The following is a 14811-nucleotide window of genomic DNA, read 5'->3' as shown; positions in this document are numbered from 1 at the left end:
TATTCCCTTCCTCACAGGGATAAAGATAGGAGTTCTTCTTCAAAATATTAATCTAGTTTTATGTTATGTATATTGCTGTTTTGCCTGCATGAACGTGTGTGTCTGATACCCACGGAGACCAGACGAGGGAACTAGATCCCCTGGAACTGGAATTACAGATCATGGGAAACTACCAAGTGGGTGCTAGGTATTGAACCCAGGTCCTTTGACATGGCACGTGTGTCTCACCATTCCTTCGTCTGAAGGCATGATATCCCAGGGTTTTTTGTTTCTTTGTTTGCAATATTGTAAACCTTAAGGCATTTTATACTAGTTCTAATTTTGAGACAGTAAGTTATCCACTAGCAACTGCTACTGACAAAGTTAATATGTGATAAAGAGCTCAGAAATGGAGTATATCATTTTGAGGTGTTGCTGCAGCAGTGTGGGGGAGCTGAACTGTGGCATATGATTAGGAACCCCCTGTCTTGGGGCTAAAGACATGACTTAGAAATTAAGAGCATTTGTGGCGGAGAATCACTTATTAGAATGAGATCCTCTACTGCCATCTGCTGGAAGTTTGGCATAATCCAAACAACAGAACAATCTTTTCACAGGTGTGCTTTGGTGGAGTTGCCCAACTAGAGCAATTGTGCGTGACATCCCTGAGCAAACACAGTCACTAAAGAGAGGCTAACTTTTCCTGTGGCTCCGAGCCAGTCTGCACCACAGGTGAGGACTCTGTCTGTGCTGCTCCTAATGACATCCTGGGCTATACACAGTGACCAATCAGAAGATCTGGATAAGCTTGGTGGCACCTAATATTCCCCTTAGATGGAGCCCTTCTGTAGGGGGTGATGAGTCCTTGGTATGGCTAGCGAGAAGAAAAACAGGGCTGACTCCATTGTATAAAGAAGAGTCAGGTTTGAGAGAAAGCACAGACCCCTCAACAGTGTACTAAAGATTAGTCCCAAGGGACTGTATGCGTGACTTTACTTTGATTTTACTTTGCATGGGCAACTGTTCTGAGTGTACTTGTCACGGGAAGCAACTGCTCAGTTGAGGGCTACTGTTTCCACTTTCCTCTTCCCATTCCACCCCCATGCCTCCACCCTGAAACTAGATGTGCTAAAGTGTCTGCATGCTGCAGAGGCTGAGAACCTCTCAGGGTCCTGACCCATGAAACTGAAGGCCTCAGCAGTCCTAAACCAGGGCTAAAGCCCTGGGAGCACCCTGGAAGCTGGAGTCTGATGCCTGCAGAGGCTGGTGGTGGCAGCAGAGGCAGCACAGTCAACAGGATAGATGCACACACCAGCCAGGCAGTCAGGCAAGCAAGACCCCACCCCAGATATTTTGTAGATGAGCCACCCCTTAGTTCTATCCTCCCTAGGGAAGAGTCTTCTCTTCTCAGTTAACTCTTCCTGGAAAAGGCAAGCTCTCCCCGAGATGTGTCTCCTCTTTGTTGATCCCAAATCCCATAAAGCTGACAAGACGAAAGTGCAGAATTAGAGATGGTTACTTTTCTCCTTTGAATTGATGTAAGGCTCCTCTTCCTGAAGTTCTGAGCAAATGGGTATTGTAGATGCATGGTACTCTGTGGGGATGTGAGGAGGTGACTTGAAAGGCTATCTTCAGCTCACTGTTCAGACACTGAGTGAGACCTTTGTGGGTACAGGTAATGGCTGAAAGCCTTGGGTGGGCACCTGATCATGTGCAGAATGTGGGCGCCTGAACCATCTCCAGTGTCCCTTTGTGCTATAAAAAGATTATATATATTGAGATTTAGGGTTACTAACCTCTGATACACTAAATTACACACTGAAAACAATGAACCAAAGAGAATACAAGAGAAAAATCATTGAGTGTTACCAATTAAAAATGCTACAAGATATGAAACTTTAATATTTTTTATTGGTTGATGCTACTGATTTGGGCTATCTATCCTAATGGTTTATGTATGTGGGGGTTTATTATGTACTTTCAACATGAGTTTTGGTGATGGTGGCACCCATACTATAGAAGGACCAAGGGCTCTGGTGGGTGAGCCTAGGGGAGTTTCTCACAGCCAATGGTGAGCTGATCCTGCCTCTTCAGAACTTCAACTTGTCCAAATCAGGTTGATATCTCAGTTCGTGACTTCTGTCCACATCATCTTATGGCTTCAGTTCTCACAGGTAAGTATTGTGTTGTTGCTGTGTTTTGTTCCAAATCGCTGACACTGTGACCTGATTGGTCTGTCTCATCATTTTACAGTGGCATCATTTGTTAGTATTAACAAATGGGTAAGTTGACCATTTTGACCCCTGAGCTCTGGCTGAGGATGAGACATTGTGTAACCACAGCTGCCAAATCTACTCATGCGTTTTTCGAAGGGAAGCTTCTACTAGAAGAGGCTAGGAATGGCAAGATGTGCTTAGGGTTGATATTCATCCTTTTGTTACTGATTTATGAGAACTCTTGATGTATTTAACATTAGACTTCTCTCATAGAGCAGATAATTTGAGATCAGAGAAAAATGAGTGCCTGCATACTCCCTTGCTTGCTTGTGGTCAACCTGATATGTGCATTCTTATACAATTTGTGACGCCCTGCCTAGGGGATGGTGCCACCCGCAGTGGGCTAGGTCTTCCCAAATTTATTAATGCATTCAACCTTGACAATCTCTCCACAGGCAATCTCTCACATGTCTACAAGCCAGCTGGGTATAGATAATCCTTTATCGAGACGTTCCCCTGGTGAGTTGTGTCATGTTGACAGAACCAACCGTCATAGGGGTTGTTTCCTAGATGTGTTTTGCTAAGCGGAATCTCAGCATTTTGGCACACAGGTGGTGAAGCACAGGATAACCATGGGGATCTCTGATACAAGCACCTGTGTGTTTCCTCATTCCAGTAGCCCCAGAGTAAAACCCTAAGGTAGAGTAGGGACTCCTCTCCACTGAGCCATTCAGAGACTCCTTGAAGCAGTGATAAAAAAAAAATCCTCTGGGGTCAAAATGAACCTGATTCTGAAAGGTTTTACTCACAAACACTCTAATCTCTTTGTGAGAAAACATGAGATAAAATAACTAAGTGCTTGGTCTATAGGTAGACACGTCTACGCCCTGTAAAATTAGTACATGACCTCGCCAAAGACATTTACAAAAAGTTTACAGCAATGTGACTGAGAACAGAAATCGTACACATGTCCCTAACCAGAACGGATAATTCCTGCTACGTTCGACACTCAATAATATGCAGCCATGAGACTCTCATAGACTTCTCTTCCACTTTGGACATCGCAGATCAATCTAAAAAAAACAAAACTGTGACATTTATATAGAATTCAAAAATGGGCAAAACTAGACTCTAGAGCTTGAAATTAAAAATATGGTTAACGTTATAGTGTGCTAGTGTCTGCAAAAGGTGCCATCTGCAGTGTCAGAGTTGTGCTGCCGTGATGTGGGTAGTAAGGACACGTCTCCAGGTCAAGCTCTGGGTGTAGGAGCCACCTGCGTCACTGTACAGAGGTCACACGGTGCTTAAACAGTCTCTGAATCCTGTGGTCTCACCTCTCTCAACCACGTTCACCTAAAAGTAGTCTTTCCAAACAGAACAAGAACAAAAATTCAAGCCAAATATTTTGCTATGAGATGAAATTGTCAGAAATAAACAAAGCTATGTGTGGATAAATATGCTGCAATTGAAAGGGCCCCAATGCGACACAGATACCAGACATGGTAAAAAAAAAAAAAAAAATCAAAGACCGATATATTTAATTAATATAAAAACAGAATCTTGGCTCCAGCTTTAGCGCTAAGATACTTGAGTGTGGCTCTATCTACATCAAATAATTCACAGATGTCTCCTAGAATTCTCTCGTAAACATATCTGTCCTTTCTCGCTCATGAGCCTATGTATCTGGTTGTTTATTAGAGTCTAATGGTATTTGAATTTTTTTTAAAAAAATTGCTAGATGGCTTTCATTTTGGCCACTGGCCAAACCATTTTGGAAGAGTTTTGTGTCCTTTTGACACACCCATTTGTGGTTTTCCAGCACATTCTAGCTTCACAAGATGGTCCAGGTGTATCGTTTATTTTTCTCTTCTCCAGCTCCAGACTCATCCTGGTTCCTTTTATTGGAGAAAAGATATTTAGATACCAAAATGAGTATTTACTGTGTTCTTTGTAAAAAAAAAAATTAATCAGAGCTAGGAATATATATATGTGCACACACACAAATGATCCCCGTGTCTGTATCTATATAAAGAAACAAATTTATATTATAGGGTTTATTCTTGATCCTTGTGATTGGTGGCTTTGTCAACTTGACCCAACTTTGGAGGAGAGGCTCAATGAAGGGCTATCTATACTGGGTTAGCCTGTGGTCTGTAGGGGATTGTCTTTGCTGATTGATGTGGGAGGATCCAGCCCACTGTGGGTGGCCCATTCCCTAGGCAGGGAATCTGAACCAAATGAGAATATCGAGGTCAAACTGAGAACAAGCAAGGACGCATGCACGCATTTATTTTTCTTGGCTCTTGACTGTGGATGTAATGATGTAATGTGACTTGATGTCTAAAGTTCCTGTCTTGTCTGTAATCTAGACTTGTAAGATGAAATAAAGTCTTTCTCCTTTAAGTTGCTTTTTTGTTTTTTTTTTTTTTTTTTTTTTGTCAAAGCAACAGAAATGAAACTAGAGCATCCTCTTACTTGCTTGCAATTTCTTTCTCTATGGTAAGCTTGTCTTCCATTTTTACCATCATTCTATTACCCACTCCCCCATACATAGTATACATGTGATTTCAGAATTATTCACCATCAACCCCATTTTAAAGAATGTACAACTAGGACAAGTGTTTGTGCCACTTTCTTGTGTCTTTGGATTTATTTTACAGTTTTAAAAGATACCATCATTTTGCTCTAAAGTTTCAATAAGATTAGGCCATGTGTTTGCAATACAACTAGATTCATTTGTTAGAATCTTCTTTCCTTCCTAGAATGATGCTACATCCATATTTATACTGAAAATTTTGTTTTCATTAAAGTTTACTCTTTTTATCTTTAAGATAAGGTCTCACATAGCTCAGCCTATTCTCAGATTCTATATGTAGCTGAGGCTGGCCTTGAATATCTGATCTTCCAGCCCCTATCTCCTAAGTGCTGGGATTATAGATATATACCATTATCCTTGGCTTAAAGTTGACTCTTAATGACATATAGCTATGCGAGTCCAGGCAAATGCATAGCATCACGTATCTAGAACACCAATACCATAAGAAATTATGTCACCACAGGAATTAGCTCCTTGGGGACCATCCATCAGCCTTTCTCAGATCCTGATGATCACTGAGATCCTTTCCATCTTCATGATTTATTTTCTCTAGAATGCCATGCCAACAGAATGGTTTACACGAATCAGTGTAACAGCGTGTTCATTCCTATGGCTGGGCAGTGTTGAATTGTGTGAATACACTTTTCTTCCCTCCGCCTGTTGAGTAGCAACAGGGTTCCATCTGTGTGTGTGTGTGTGTGTGTGTGTGTGTGTGTGGTGTGTTTATAAATGAGGCTATTATAAACACTCATGTACATGTTATCTTTGAATAGTCGCCTTGACTGCTGACTTATTGATTTAGGGCTCTTTCCTGGATGTGTCCCCAGTGCATGGAAAGTGGGGCCTAAAGTACGTGGAAGACATTGCCAGGTAAATTCAAGGTTCTTTTTGCTGTCCTCATTCTTCTAGAACTTTCTCTAAAAGGCAATTGGGCAAGATCAGAAGGCAGACAGAGGGGGAGTGAGTGGACTTTCTCCTGCTTGTCTACATAATCCTCTGACTATAGAGCCTAAGCACCACTTAGCAGTGGTGCAGTGATAGCAGCCACTGCTTGGTCTGGCAGAGGCAGTGGCTTCTAGCTTTATGTTCAGACTCTAGACCCTCACCCACAGAGCAATGCCACTCCTTAAATATCGCCCACATCCCTTTGATTGCAGATGTCTCTAAGTTCCTGGAATATCACCCTGGGAGGTATGAGTTCTAGGGGGGTAGACAGCTCCTTTATGCACTTACCATTCCTGAATAATGTCTGCATCCATTTCTGCTGATCAGTCTGTCCAAGCAGTCACTTCCTCTGATACATGCTCTCTGGTAGAGCACGTAGTAGGTCATATATTTGTCCTTTGTCTTGGCATTCTGATAGCTCCGTTTTTTGTTGCTTTTAGAATCAAGGCCATAGTAAGCCTCTGCTCATGTCTCTGTGTACCCAGGACATTGTCTCTTGTGCTTTTGGCTGTGTGTGTGCCTTCCCAGGAGGATACAGCCCCTGCTCATCATCACCTGATCTTTCTTGGGAAGCTATTGTTCTAGGATTGTACCCTGGGGCTGAATCTTCCCCATGACAAGAACTGAAGCAGGAGCCATTAGCACATTTTAATCCGGATCTTTATCTTTCCTATATAAATATAGATGCAGGCATAATTGATAGCCGAGACTGTTAAAATGTATTCGTTGTTATAAATATTCAATGTTATAAAATACATAGCATTACGGATTACATTCTGCTGATGATATGAAATTGAATCTATGCTCTTTAATAGATCTAGACCTTCTAACCATTTAAAAGCATTAAACATCAGATGCCCCCCACAAGAAATGCTCATGTGACCCACACGAAGAGACCCAAATGCATAATTGAACATAGAGTATATAATGAAGTACATTAGGATTCAATTATAGATTATGGCATCTACCCACCAAGACGTCAACATTGTTCAGGAAAGGGTTGGGAGACGGTTGTTTAGTAGAAAAAAAGGGGGAGATGGAGGAGAAAGAGGGAAGGAAGGAAGATAAAGAAGGAACAAGGATGGGAAGGAAGAAGAACTTCCAGCCTGCGTTGAAGTGAAGAATGGAACACCTGGTTCACAACCGCAGAACCCAAGAGCAAAAATGTGACAGAGTTCTGGTTGCTAGTTAAAAAAAAAAAAAAAAAAAAAAAAAAAAAAAAATTGTTCTTGCAATTTGCAAGCTTTCAAGCTAGCTAACAGCCTGAGAATGCAGTACCATGGAGACTTGAAGCTTTTTTAGGGTAAAGGTGCAGGCTACAAGGACATTGGCAGGGTTGGGGAGATAACTCAGTACTTAAGAGCACTGACTGCTCTTCCAAATGTCCTGAGTTCAAGTCCCAGAAACCACACAGTGGCTCACAACCATCTGTAATGGGATCCAGTGCCCTCTTCTGGGGTGTCTGAAAACAGCTACAGTGTACTTACATATAATAAGTAAGTAATCTTAAAAAAACAACAGCTACAGTGCACTCACATATAATAAATAAGTAATCTTGAAAAAAACAAAACAAAACAAGGACGTTGGCCATGAGTCTCACCTTTAAGTTTCTGTTTTCAGTTTTGAAAAAAAAAATGTATTTATGTCTATGGATATTTTGCCCACATGGATGTCTGTGTATGATGTGTGTGTGTGTGTGTGTGTGTGTGTGGTGCCTATGGAAGCCGGATGAGGGTATTGCATACCCAGGAACTGGAGCTGCAGACGGTTGTTAGCCACCATTTGGGTGCTGAGAATCAACCCCAGCTCCTCTGGAAGAACAGCAAGTTCTCTTAACCACTGAATCATCTTTCCAACCTTAGCTGTCTACTCTTAAAACAGCCTACTACCCCAACTTTCTGCCTAAACGTCTCTACTTAAACACGGTTCTCCATGTAAAGCTAGAAAAGGTGGTGACAGGTGACTCCAGCAGAACCAGGCCACTTTTGTAGTGACAGTCAGGGCTAGCATCCACTTTAGACTTCTCAGAGAAATCTCACCATGCAACGCCCTTTTCAGATACCGACCAAACTCAGTGCCTGCCAGCTTCTAGGGCTCTGCCAATTCTCTGCCACTGGCAGCCTGAAGAGGTTCTTACTCCAAGGGCTGACTTCTAGGATAAGTAGGAAGGCTGTCTTTGAATCCACTGAGAAATGAGAAGAGGTGAGACAATGCTGCCCACCAAATGGCCAGATGTCGCAGTGGCGGGATGGCAGGGAGTCCAGGTTTGTTCCCCTGGCTTGAAAGGCTCTCCATTTTACAATGCTGTGATACTACAATGTCAACATATTCAGGGGCCCAGTAGGTACACTTGTGGGGAGATGCCAGGCTCAGAAATGCAGCCCAAACTGTCCTGTATAAAGTTGAACTAAGTTATAAGTTTGTGTTTGGTGTTCTCAGTTTTGCTTGTTGTTTGCTAGTTTTTTGTTTGGATTGAACCCAGAGCCATTGCACACACTGGGGAAGTGTTTTCACACTGACTTATATCCCTGTCGTGTTTCCATAATGGTGGTGAAGTGAGAATAAGGAAGGAGATGAAATAAATGTCCCTTTATATTTTTTTTTGGTAATTGTATTTATTATTTAATGTATGAGTGCCCTGCTGCATATAAATCCACCTGCCTGAAAAGGGCAGCAGATGGTTGTGAGCCACCATGTGGTTGCTGGGAATTGAACTCACAACATCTGGAAGAACAGCCAGTGCTCAGATAGCCATCTGAGCTACCTCACCAGCCCCATAAATGTCCATTTATAAGATAGCTAGGCTAAGAGGCTTAAACATCTCATAGATTTAGTAAAAAATTAGTTGGGCTGGAGACAGTGTTGCGTGCCTATGGTCCTGGCTACTTGGAAGGCTGGCGTGGGGACAACACTTGGGCATGGGAGTTGAAGGCTGGACTGAGTAACAGAGCAGGACCTTCACCTCAATAAATATGGGAAGGACTACATGTTTGGATCTGTGCTGGTTGGTTTTTGTGTCAACTTGACACAAGTTAGTCACCTGAGAGGAAAATGGCTCCCTAGGATGCACTGCAGGCAAACCTGTGGGACATTTCCTTAACTAGTGGTGGATGTGGGAGGGACCAGCCTATTGCAGGTAGGACTCTCCTGGGCTGGTGGTTCTGGATTCTGTAAGAAAGCAGGCTTAGCAAGCTAAGAAAAGCAAACCAGTGAGCAGCCCCCCTCCATGGCCTCTGCATCAGCTCCTGCCTCCAGCTTCCTGCCCAGTTTGAGTTCCTGTCCTGACTTCCTTCAATGATGGATTGTGATGTGGGGTGTCAGTTGAATAAACCCCTTTCTCCCTAACTTGTTTTGGTTATGTTATTTCATCACAGCAATAGTAACCCTAATGAAGACAGGATCCCAGCACCCATGCTGGGTAGCTTACAACAGCATGTAACAGCCCAGGGGATCCAACACCCTCTCCTGACCTCCACTGGCAACTGAACACACCTGTACTGGTTTTGTGTGTCAACTTGACACAGGCTGGAGTTATCACAGAGAAAGGAGCTTCAGTTGGGGAAGTGCCTCCATGAGATCCAGCTGTGGGGCATTTTCTCAATTAGTGATCAAGGGGGGAGGGCCCCTTGTGGGTGGTGCCATCTCTGGGCTGGTAGTCTTGGATTCTATAAGAGAGCAGGCTGAGCAAGCCAGGGGAAGCAAGCCAGTAAGAAACATCTCTCCATGGCCTCTGCATCAGCTCCTGCTTCCTGACCTGCTTGAGTTCCAGTTCTTTTGGTGGTGAACAGCTGTGTGGAAGTGTAAGCTCAATAAACCCTTTCCTCCCCAACTTGCTTCTTGGTCATGATGTTTGTGCAGGAATAGAAACCCTGACTAAGACAATACCCATATACAAACATAATTCAAAACATTAGAATCACATGCACCAACATTCACACACTTGATTGGGAATTCTTAATGCTTTCCAAAGCCGCAACCCTTGCCATGTATCACGCAGACCTCATGATCATCTGGAACGTCATGGGGCCAACAGCCATGAGTCCCATTTCACAGGGAAGGAAGGCAAGGCTCACCCCTGCCACCACAGCACTCCCAAACAATGAGCAGTCCTGAGGTGAAACCACAACGGTACCCTTTACCACAAGGCTGTATAGTGTGTCACAGACAGCTGGTCCTGGGGGAGCAGGAAGCAGAGCCATGTGAATTTTCAGTCAGTCTTTGAAGCGTCCTCGGAATTCTCCCTGACAGGTGAGAAGCCATGACCCCTCCTGTTCATCTGGCTCTCCAGCTGGCTGAGCCGCTGTTTGAGCTTCATCTGGGAGGCACTGTACTCAGCAAGGAGTCGTGCAAACCTCGTCTGCAGGGTGTCCAGGGACGACTCCAGGTACTCTACCTTCTCCTCAATGTCCCTGGTATCTACCCTAGCTGTGACCAGGTCCTCATCAATTAGGTTGTCCTTCATCAGAATCTGCCGACCCTTCTCCTCCAGAGCCCTCTTAGCATCTGGATACTCGGTGAGGGCCTCCATCAGGTCATCCTTGGAGAGGCAGAACAGGTCTGAGTAGCCAATGCTCCTAATGTTGGCCGTCCTGCGGTTCCCTGACTTGCTCCCCTTAATGTTTAAGATGCTGATCTCCCCAAAGTAACTGCCATCGCTGAGGACCACAAACTGGGTGACCCCATCATCAGCCACCACAGCCAGCTTGCCCTCCTTGATGATGTACATCTCCCTTCCAATGTCCCCCTTTTTGCATATGTAGTCCCCGGGGCTGAACACAGTGGGACGAAGCTTCAGCACCAGCTCCACCAACAGCCCTGCCTCACAGTCCTGGAAGATTCGGACCTTCTTCAGCGTGTCCAGGTGCACGTTGATGGCAATTTCCGCCTTCAGCTTGTCTGGGAGGTTTTTGAGCACTTCCTTTTCATCCACCGTCTTCCTGTTAGCCCACAGATAGTCAAACCAGCGGATAACCCGAGTCTCCAAGTCCTTGGTTACCTTCCGGAACTGCATGTACTGCTTGATGGAATCGATCTTAGCCTGGAACTCTGTCCGGGAAGCATTCATGTTGGAAATCATGGAGCCCACATTGCCTACTATAGTGGCGAAGATCAGGACGCCCACCAGGAAGTCTATGACCACAAAGAGATACTCCTCATCCTTCACGGGGGGTGGGGTCTCACCGATGGTGGTCAGGGTCAAGGTGGACCAGTAGAGACTGTAAATGTACTTCCTGGAGAGACGTCCATACTCCGGCTTGGAGATGTTTGGATAGACCCAGGAGTCTGTCCCAAAACCGATGAACTTGGAAATGGCAAAGTAGATGCAGGCATTCCAATGGATGATGATGAGGGTGTACAGAACCAAGTTCCCTATCCTGAACACGTTGGGGTAGTTGGTCCTTGTCTCTGTGCGGTCAAAGAACTCAAAGAGCCGGGAGAACCTCAGTAGGCGGTTGAACCTCAGTTCTGGATAGTTCACACCCAACTTTAAATAAGCCAGGTCTGTGGGGACGAGAGACAGGATGTCCAGCTTGAAGTGCAAGGTCTTTGTGTAATGTTTCCACAGCCTCTTGGTATCCCTGACCATTAAGCCTTGCTCAAGGAAACCTAAGGACGGAGAAGGGGACAGTCACTCGGGCACCAAAGAGGCTTAAACTGCCTACAGAAAGACATTTCCCATCATGGTCAGACAACAGACAGTGGTGTATCTATGACAGAAACAAATATTAGACATAGCTAACATCAATGTTGACATTCACCCTGGTATTTTTTTAAATGTTTTAATCTCTTCTGTTTGATTTTTTTTCCTCTGCTGGGAATCAAACCCTGGGCCTTGTATAAGCTAGAGTTATATAACTGAACTACTTCCCCAGTTATCTATTTAGGCTTAAAAATTATAAATTAATTGGGTAACTTTGAAAATAGACTGGATGTTAGATGAAAGCAAGGAATGAGGGTTCAATTTTAAGAGACAAACCTATTAGAGATTGTGTCTGGTGAGGGAACGTGAGTTTCCCTAATGTTAGTCTCTCTTTGTGTTTTGTATGTAGTTGGAAATAGGAATCATCAAACCTCAAAAATTCAGGTCAAAGCCTGCCAAGCTGGTGGTATCACCAGTCCTAGTGTTCAGCGAAACAGTGCTGGGCTTGTCCTCCAGAGCTTACGCCATGAGGCACTTATACAAGTTCAAGATGTCACAGCTGCTAACACAAGACCTTTGCTAAAAGTGAAGATTAAGGCTGTCCTCATTCATACACGACCCATACAAGTTCCGATGCTCCTATTCCTCAGGTTATTCGTGTTAATTGTTCTTCAGCATCCACAGAGCAACTGGTTCCAGGATGCCTTAATCTCTTTGCTCCCAAGGGAACCAGTATCCTCAGATGCTTAAGTATCTTCCATGGAATGCTGTATATCTGCATGTTACCTATACACATCCTCTCCATTATTTTAAATCCCTCTCTAGGTTTCTTATAGTGCTCAATACATACAGCATAAATGCTATGAAACCATATCTTGTTGTGTAGGGATAATGACCAGGAGAAATAAAATCTGTAAATGTTCAGCTCAGAACGTTTTTTCCAAATATCTGTTTGGTTGATTGGATCTTGTACTGGCTGGTTTTGTGTGTCAACTTGACACAGGCTGGAGTTATCACAGAGAAGGGAGCTTCAGTTGGGGAAGTGCCTCCATGAGATCCAGCTGTGGGGCATTTTCTCAGTTGGTGATCAAGGGGGGTGGTCATTGTGGGTAGTGCCATCCCTGGGATGGTATTCTTGGGTTCTATAAGAGAGCAGGCTGAGCAAGCCAGGGGAAGCAAGCCAGTAAGTAACATCCTTCCAAGCCCTCTGCATCAACTCCTGCTTCCAGACCTGCCTGAGTTCCAGTCCTAACTTTCTTTGGTGATGAACAGCAATATGGAAGGTGTAAGCTGAATAAACCCTTTCCTCCCCAACTTGCTTCTTGGTCATGATGTTTGTGCAGGAATAGAAACCCTGACTAAGGCAGAGATCCAGGTATAGAATCTATGGATGCTGTGGTGTTTATGTATGTATTTATGGAGTGTTTTGTGCAGCCATGGGTGCTTGTGGATGTGTTTATGGAGTGCAGGATCTATAGATGCTTTAGGCACTTGTGCATGTACCTATGGATGCTTTTACATAGCCATGGGTGCTTGTGCCTACATCTGTGGAGGACCCTATGTAGCCATGACGCTTGCACATGTGTGTCTATGGAGTGCCTTGCATAGCATTCTGGTTTGGGGACTCCTCATCATGCTATGATTCTTCCCAGTCTGAAGCTCTTTTCCTTTTGGTCTGTGATCATGGCCACCTGGTTTCTTGACCCCTATCTCCCTCAGCTTCCTGCTGAATCTGGCATTGCCAAGGACAGCATCCAAGTACAAGAAGAGATGGAGCTGATGTCCGAGTGAGGGGGAGGTGTTGTTCTGAGGCTTGCCTGGGACAAACGGCAGGGTTGCAATGGATGCTTACAGAGCACTGTGCCTGTGTATACCAGTGTGACTGCTGCGGAGGCCATTCATGCCACCTCAAGCTGTGTGTCGGAGGTCCTCTAAGTTAATGCACCGAGCACCAGTGGGGGGAAGGAGGGCTTGCCACTCTGCCTGACTGGGGTGTGAATATGGACTTGGGGCCGTGGTCTCCGAATCAGTAAGGTGGAGACAACCTTGCTTCTTGTTTCATGTACTGGGAAAGCAAGAGGAGCCGAGAGGCTGCGTGAGTCATAGCTACGTGGTGCGATTTGGTGTGTTCCCACTGAGCATGGCACTGTGGGTGTTCGTTCCAAAATCTTAGCAGCAGTAAGAAGGGCCTCTACAAGGTTAGGTGAGGCATTAGTGTACGTTAGAAAAAGATCCCCAAAAGCTGAGCAGCCCTAATTCCCGAGCACAGGTGTGTCTGAACTCCAACCAGAGGGTGTTTGAAAGAACTCATGGTCCTAGGCCTCCATTTTGAATTTCACTTCTTCACGTGTTAAAACGTCTTCGAGGAGCTGGAGAGATTGCTCAGCAGGTAGGAACACTCGCTGCCCTGAATTTAGTTCCCTGCACCCATGTCTGGTTCCTCACAAATGCCTATAACTCAAGCTCCATCACAGGGGTCTAATGCCCTCTTCTGGTCTCTGTGGGTACTACATTCATATGCATACACCCACTCACAGACTTAGACATATCACTTTATAAAAATAAAATAAAATATCCCAGAATAGTCATAGAAGTAAAACTCCCCTGAGAGTGACAGATTAGTGTTTCCTGGACCTTTCACATTTCTAAAGAGAAGAACTTGGAGGACATCACACAGGCAGTACTGAAGGGTCCTTTGATAGGATAGCTTAGCCTTGTCTCAGGTGACAAAAGTGAAGTCCAGACAGCCACCCTGACTTGCTTGTATAATGCTGGGACAGTAGGTTCCAGAGTCCAGGTGTCTTAACCCCCTGATCGGGTCTTGTTGAAGGATTCAGTATCAAGACACCAGCACCCACTTGTGTTTGTGGTCTCCAGATCTCTCAGGCACCTCTTGGTCAAAGGTAAGTAACATCCAGGCCACTAACACGGATCTTCTTGAGTACTCTATGGTCCCCCTACTAAGGGCCTGTGACCTTGTCCAGTCAAGTCCTTGGGGCACACTCACCTGTCCGGGCTCGAACCAGCATGTCCACAACATAAAGGACATCTGCAGAGTAGTCCAGGACCAGCCACAGTTTCAGGTACTCTGATTGTAGCTCATCAAAACAAGCCCTGAAGAAGCCAAGTGCAAGATGTGATGGGATGGCCTCGTTCAGAGCACAGACCCTGCCCTGCCCTGTGCTGTGAATAAGCTCATTATAACCAGCGGCCATTCTTCCCGCAGAGTTACACAAGTTACATAGCACTTTCTTCCAAGATGAAAACCTTCTATTTTAGAAGGAACCCTCTTAAGATAGGATTTCTAGAGAGGTAAAGCAACAGATATTCTAAAGGGAGGTGAGATACTACATGGATGCTCATTAATAAAGGAAGTAGACAGTTCAGAGTAGCTTCAGGAAGTCCCTGAAACTGAACATATTCACTAAGACCCT

The 14811-nt window shown here is 44.6% G+C and overlaps 1 protein-coding gene across 1 annotated transcript in view; it reads right to left on the bottom strand.

Moving 5' to 3' along the window:
- Positions 1-9943: 9943 nt before the first annotated feature.
- Positions 9944-14811, bottom strand: part of Cnga3 (cyclic nucleotide gated channel subunit alpha 3) — a 30610-nt gene continuing 25742 nt past the window's right edge. The window contains exons 5-6 of the mRNA XM_052193403.1: positions 14385-14491; positions 9944-11343 (exon numbers count right to left, since the gene is read on the bottom strand). Coding sequence (XP_052049363.1) covers positions 9944-11343; positions 14385-14491 — 1507 coding nt within the window. The remainder of the gene's footprint in view (positions 11344-14384; positions 14492-14811) is intronic.

The sequence above is a fragment of the Apodemus sylvaticus genome, chromosome 9, assembly GCF_947179515.1.
Source record: "Apodemus sylvaticus chromosome 9, mApoSyl1.1, whole genome shotgun sequence".
In the NCBI taxonomy this organism is placed as follows: domain Eukaryota; kingdom Metazoa; phylum Chordata; class Mammalia; order Rodentia; family Muridae; genus Apodemus; species Apodemus sylvaticus.
This window is presented reverse-complemented; position numbering and strand designations above follow the sequence as displayed.